This window comes from Mandrillus leucophaeus, unplaced genomic scaffold (genome assembly GCF_000951045.1).
Source record: "Mandrillus leucophaeus isolate KB7577 unplaced genomic scaffold, Mleu.le_1.0 Scaffold182, whole genome shotgun sequence".
In the NCBI taxonomy this organism is placed as follows: domain Eukaryota; kingdom Metazoa; phylum Chordata; class Mammalia; order Primates; family Cercopithecidae; genus Mandrillus; species Mandrillus leucophaeus.
In genome coordinates, this window is record NW_012101832.1 from 597878 (window position 1) to 604388 (window position 6511).

The following is a 6511-nucleotide window of genomic DNA, read 5'->3' on the forward strand; positions in this document are numbered from 1 at the left end:
ACGTCCAGCTAATTTTGTATTTTTAGTAGAGACGGGGTTTCTCCATGTTGGCCAGGCTGGTCTCAAACTCCTGACCTCAGGTGATCTGGCGCGCCGGGCTCCCGAAGTGCTGGAACCTGTGTGAGCCACCACACTCAGCCACTTTAGCTTTTTACAATCTCAGTTTCCTCAAATAAGAAGTTCAAATGCTAATATCTGCCATCTAGGATTGGAATATATTGCAGCTTTATTTATAGTAATATGGAAGAAGTAACAATAATAGTCTAAAGAGTTATCGCTACATTCTTCCATCTGGAATTTTTCACTTCCTACATTTATCATAAACTGATGGGATTAAAGGATTACATTTTTAAAAACTGAAACACAATTTACATACAGGAAAATACACTAAGAAAGTGTATAGTTTGGGCTGGGTGCAGTGGGCTTATCTGTAATCCCAGCACTTTGGGAGGCTGAGGCAGAAGGATTGCTTGAGCTCAAGAGTTTGAGACCAGTTGGGCAACATAGTGAGACCCTATTTTTGTGTGTCATTTTTTTAATTGGCAGAGTATGGTGGCATGTTCCTGTAGTCCTAGCTACTTGGGAGGTTTAGGCAGGAGAACTGCTCAAGCCCAGGAGTTTGAGGCTGCAGTGAGCTATGATTGTACCACTGCACTGCAGTCGGAGCTACAAAGTGAGACTCAGTCTCTACCAAAAAAAAAAAATTAAGAAAGGTGTACGGTTTGACTTTGACATATGTAACATCATGTAATCAAATCAAGATAGAGAACATTTCCACCATCTCAGAACGTTCCCCCATGCCCCTTTTTAATCAGTATTCCACTCCATGCCGAGTCGATCCATCAGTTGATTCCACCCCACCCCCAGATCTCATTTTAAAATGAGATCTCTATTTTTTAAAAAGAATATATGGTCTGTAGTTGTTAGGCGTAGTGTTCCTTCCATAAGTGTTAATTAGGTTAAATTGGTTGATAGTGTTGTTCAAATCTTCTGTATCCTTGATGAGTGTTTGTCTACTCATCAATTACTGAGAGAGGAGTGTTAAAGTTTCTAATTATTGTGATTCTGTCTCTCTCTCTCTTTAGTTCTGGCAATTTTGCTTTATTTTGAAGTTCTGTCATCACGTGTATAGACACTTAGAATTGTTGACCCTCTTATTACTACGAAATGTCCCTTTTTGGCTAGTAATATTTCTTTTCCAGAAGTCCATTTGCGTGATATAATATATACCTCCAATGTTCTTTTAATTATTGTTTGTACAGTATAGCTTTTTCATCTTTTTACTTTAAACTTGAAACTCCATCTCAAAAAAAAAAAAGCTAAAGTAATTGCCCCAGATCACTGAGTAACTAGAAATTAGATATTGTACCATCTAATTTCAGAACTCCAGTTCATTTCACTTAAAACTCTTCTGTCCTCCAATAAGATCTCCTCTTTAAGTCTTTCTTTCACATTTATTCTACAATTTTCCTTCCATTTCATCTATGTTTCCAATAGGCAGTACAGACTATCCCATTTGTGACACCCTGTTGTAGCTGCTCTCAGTGGCTACTCTAGCTTTCCTGCTTAGCCTGTCTGATGTGTGCACTGTGTGGCCTATTTCTTCCCTACTCACTTCTCCTTTGGTTCTAGTTTGACCTCTGTTCTCAATATTACACTTAAGGTCACCTCTCCAAGTTCACAGTAATACATGTACATCACTAAGAAAGTCAGAACCTTCTTACCTATTTTGATTTTGAGTATTTTATTGAGATTTCTCTTAGATCTCAAGTGGTATCAATTGGTTTTTAGGGGCTAGAATTATATCACTCATTTCACTTTCCTTATAGAAAGTAGCATAATACTAGATTTAGATGTTGGTGAGAAACAAGAGTGACATGGAGGGAGACCCCTGTGAGTAGGGAAATTGCCACCACTGGAGCCCAATTTTCTGTAAAAGGGCAACTTGCATTGAGCTCTCCAGGTTGAATTTGTTAGTCTTAATACCCTACCTCACCACCACTCCCACCTCTGCAAAAGACAGAATCCCTACTCACGTGGGATTCTGCTGTCAGGAGTCCAGGGGTCACTTCATCCTCTACACTTTCTCTCTGGGTCTTTAGGTCATCAGCATCCTGAGACAGCAGAGCTGGGGAGGGAAAAGAGCCATGAGCTTTGTATCTCCCAAAATCACCCAAATAGAGAAACTGCCTGCAGACCCACTCAATGTGGCTCCTCCCTGAAAAGGTTCACAAAGGGGGACATTGAGACTGACTCAAGAGCAGCCTGAAGCCTCCTTAATGAGGAGGACCTGCTGCAAGTTGCTTTGGGCATTCATGTTTCCCGATGATCAAAAACTATGTATGAGAGAACAAAGTATTTAAATGGAGAATTCTTTAAATCCCACTCCCCCTCCAAAAAACTCTACCAATGGTCAATACTGGTCCAAAAGCACAGCCACTCCTTTGTTCAAAAATCATCAAAGGTTCCCCCACTGACAAGAAAGAAAAATCCAAACACTTCACCATGGACTTCAAGGCACTCTACAATCTGCCCAAAGTCTATTTTCTCAACAATGGGTACCACTACACTACCATCCTTTATACATGGGACACACCCACCCACCACATTCTTAGTCAGTCAGGCTAAAGATTCTCAGTCGAACTAAAGATTCCCCATTTTCTTCAAGGCACCCACTTTTGTATCCTTTCCCCAAATCTACACAAAAACCCTAAGACATTCTTCAAGGCCCAAATCAATGGCACCTGCTCTGTGAAAATTTCTTAAATACATACAACCAGGCCAGGCGCAGTGGCTCATGCTAGTAATCCCAGCACTTTGGGAGGCTGAGGCAGGTGGATCATGAGGTGAGGAGTTCGAGACCAGCCTGGCCAATATGGTTAAACCCCATCTCTACTAAAAATACAAAAACTATAACAAAAACTGTAACTGCCTGCAGACCCACTCAATGTGGCTCCTCCCTGAAAAGGTTCACAAAGAGGGACATTGAGAGTGACTCAAAACTATAGCAACGTAAAAGGTAATTAAGGTCACAAACTTCGGTGAAACCCTTGAAGTCCAAATCTTCTTGATATTGTGAATTGTACCCCTTCCAATTTAGTTTCTTCTGGACTTTCCTTACCTAACTGACCACCTTTTAAAATGTGCATACATTATGATTAAAATTGGGCCTCTACTGTGATGATTCCTATTTCCTCTCATGTTTTAAAGTACAAACTAACATTGAATAAACATTACCATCAAGTAGTGCAGACATTTGTATGCATTTCCTTGATTCAATTTGTTGTGACCTTACCAGCTTTGAATTGGAATTGCACCATTTCATAGATAAAGGAAACTAAGTATACTGCTGCACTTTTAAGTTTTCCAAACAGTGTTTAAAAATGGCATGGTTTTAATTTTTTAAACTCAGTTTAAAAAGACTAAAACATTCTTTCAAAAGAGGCATCTAAATGTGTTCCTAATTTTGTATATAGGCTTAGGTTTTGTAACCAATGAAAAAAAGCTGCTATCAAATATGAAAAAAAAAAAATGCAAAAATTAGCCAGGCATGGTAGCGGGCACCTGTAGTCCCAGCTGCTCGGCAGGCTGAGGCAGGAGAATCACTTGAGCCTGGGAGGCAGAAGTTGCAGTGAGCCGAGATCGCGCCACTATATTCCTGCCTGGGCGACAAAGTGAGACTTTGTCACCAAAAAAAAAAAAAAAAATTACAACCAGAACAAAGTGTCCTGTCTCTTGTGTTCCAAAAGGACTTTTCTTAGGCCGCTTCTATTATTTTGATTGAGGTGTATGCCTATCTCCATCCACTGGTAATCAGAATTAGAGATAATTATTCATTCTTCCATCTTTTAAGATGCTTAGCCAAAGTCCCTGCCTGACACGGCTAAAACAATAAATATTGGCTGAATGTAAAGCATTAAAGGTATGAATTAAAACACCACATGAGACACATGACTTCCTCCATCCTTCTATTTACTGCTAACCAGACCACTAAAGAAGGTGTGATTTTTGGGCATCACTCCCACAGTTCAGGATAACACAAGAGTAATCTGGCATGTCATTCCTGCCTCTCAGCAGATGAAAACAATGATACTTGTGATAAATATTGGGTTGGGGTGAAAACCATTGGAACCTGTGCAGGAAAACCCTTAGAGGACTTAAGAAGGGCAGAAATCTTAGACCCCTGTCTGTGAATCACATTCCCACACTCAGGCACCACTGGTGGAGAACACCTTGTGTTCTGTCTTCCTGCCGCATGTAGTATCTGAAGATGGGAGATGAGAGCAGCTGAAAGCACGTGTCACAAGGAGTCCATGCTGGAACCCAAGATTTTCCCTCACAGCTGTCCCCTTCCCAAAAACCACAAGAAATGAACCCACAAAGAACCTCCTCTCCCTCTTTCTCTCCACTTCAATGAAGTGTGTACCCATCTTTTCCCACACAAATGAGATCCCCTTCTTCCCGCTCCATCAGTCCATTCTCACCCTTTCCTTCAAACATTTTAGTCACATCCTCCCACAGGGGCACCCCCTCCGTGGCCTTCTTTGGATGTTGCAACTTCACCCAGGTGCTGGCCTTGGTAGGCAGGGTGATCAGAAGCTGCTGTGGCATGATGACTGCCTGACTGGACTTGTCCACTTCTGGTGAGGAAATTGCCAGAAGCTCTGATGAGAGGCTTCACAGCTGTGGGGTGTTGCTCAGATTCCAATCACCTGCCCTCAGGACTTTGGTGTGTCCCTGCAGCACCAGGACCTGGGGGTTCCTAGAGGCTGATGTGACTTTAACAATTCTGGAAAACAAACTCCCCTTTAAATCAAGCACTTTCTTTGGGAGGCAGCCAGTTCATAGAGGAGCAAAAGGGAAGAGAAGAGGGATCCAGAAGCACTTGTCTCCAGAACTCCAGAATCTGCAGAAATATATTTAAAACTGCAAAATACCAAAAAAAAAAAAAAAAAAGAAAATGTTATCCATGCAGGAATAAATATAATACATGTTCCTGGATGTGGCTCCATCTCCAGGTCCATACATACACACACAAACATGCAAAGGTGTACAAACATGCACAGACCCTGCCTCGTCTTCTCTCCTTGTAAGCTGCATGCATCTTCTGCCTGGATACAGACGGGGTTTAAGAAGGCAGGCTTTGAAATCAGACAGCCTGGCTTAGAACCCTAACACTTGCACTTAAAAGCTCTAAGACACTTCAACTCTCAGCTTCAGTTTCTTAATCTATAAAACGGAGATAATAATTGTATTCTATAGAGTTGTAATGTTGGTTGAGACAATGCTAGGCATACAGTAAACCCTTAATAAACATTGTTATAAACCTCTTATATTGCTGAATCATAGCATTAGTTTTTAAAGTTATTTTTAGAAACAATTAAATCTGAATTTAAAGTTCAAAATATGTCAACTGACATAATGACATAGTTGCATTTTGGCATGAGCAAGCAGTGACAGCCACATCACCACCCACGCAGATGCCCAGCAGCTGGTAAGGTCCGTTGACCCACACTGGGAAGATGCATCTTGGTTTCAGAAATGTTAAGATTGGGAAAGAGGGTATGTCTTCAAATGGTGTAAACGTAGTATAATAAGGACTACTGCAGAGTGGTAATAGGCAAACTTGGAAACAACTCAAATCCATCATTTCAACCAACCCCTAGAATCTAACCAGGTGCTTTCACCGTGACCAGGTCCAAAGTATATGGCACCCCAAGAACAGTCGGAACTATGTGGGAAGGGAGCCGGCCCAACTTTTTGAAGTTTGTTGGAGAAGGATGGGTATGTGACTTACGGGTTTGTGTGTGTGTGTGTGTGAGACTATATGCAGAGACAGGAGCTGCGTGTGTTCTAGAAATTGGAGCTTGTGAAACATATCCCACCCCTGAATACATAAAAGGTCTTGTTACCAAAGTGCAGGAATTTTCGAATCTTACTTGCGAAACAGTTAATGGCTGAGAAGCTTCATATCGAAGATGCCCCACCCTCACAGTGCTCCTAGACATGCCACCCTCGGACTTAAAAAGACTGCACACAGACTCCTACTCACCACATCGGCCTTGGACCCAGGTAGGACCAGAGATGGGGGCGTGGGAGCGCTCGCTCTTGAGGTTTTCAGCAGTAGAGTGTCTCCTTAGAGACGGACTGAGTGGTAACAGATATTGTTCCCTCCCAGCCTTTTATAGACAGACCACATCTCCACTCAACGCAATCATTCTCCAAAAAGCGTCCAGTGTTGAGGTCGGCTTCCTTCGGAAGCCCAGAGGACCCTCGGCCTCCGGAGTGGACGAGGCTCTGCTCCAAATTCCCATCAGCGGTCCGCCCAGGCGGGTGGACTTTCTCAGCCGCGCCCCCAGGAGCGAGGCTTTGAGGGCCGGAATGGGAGGTGTGCCCTGAGCCGTCGTCTTGCAGACCCGGGCGAGGATACACCTTCCTGGCTGCCGCTTTAACACGGGACCGGCGGCTGCAGCCAAGCCCACCCAGCCCGACCTCTTAGGCCGCAGCCGAG

General features: G+C 42.9%; 1 protein-coding gene across 3 annotated transcripts in view; it reads right to left on the reverse strand.

The window, feature by feature from the left end:
* ZFP69 (ZFP69 zinc finger protein) overlaps positions 1-6509 on the reverse strand; it is a 24873-nt gene extending 18364 nt beyond the window's left edge. For 2 of the 3 annotated variants that reach the window (XM_011977636.1, XM_011977635.1), the window contains exons 1-3: positions 6053-6503; positions 4485-4640; positions 2037-2128 (exon numbers count right to left, since the gene is read on the reverse strand). In XM_011977636.1, coding sequence (XP_011833026.1) covers positions 2037-2128; positions 4485-4611 — 219 coding nt within the window. In that variant the 5' untranslated portion in view covers positions 4612-4640; positions 6053-6503. Of the gene's footprint in view, positions 1-2036; positions 2129-4484; positions 4907-6052 lie in introns of all 3 variants that reach the window. The other variant, XM_011977637.1, reaches the window with a different exon arrangement.
* Positions 6510-6511: the final 2 nt, after the last annotated feature.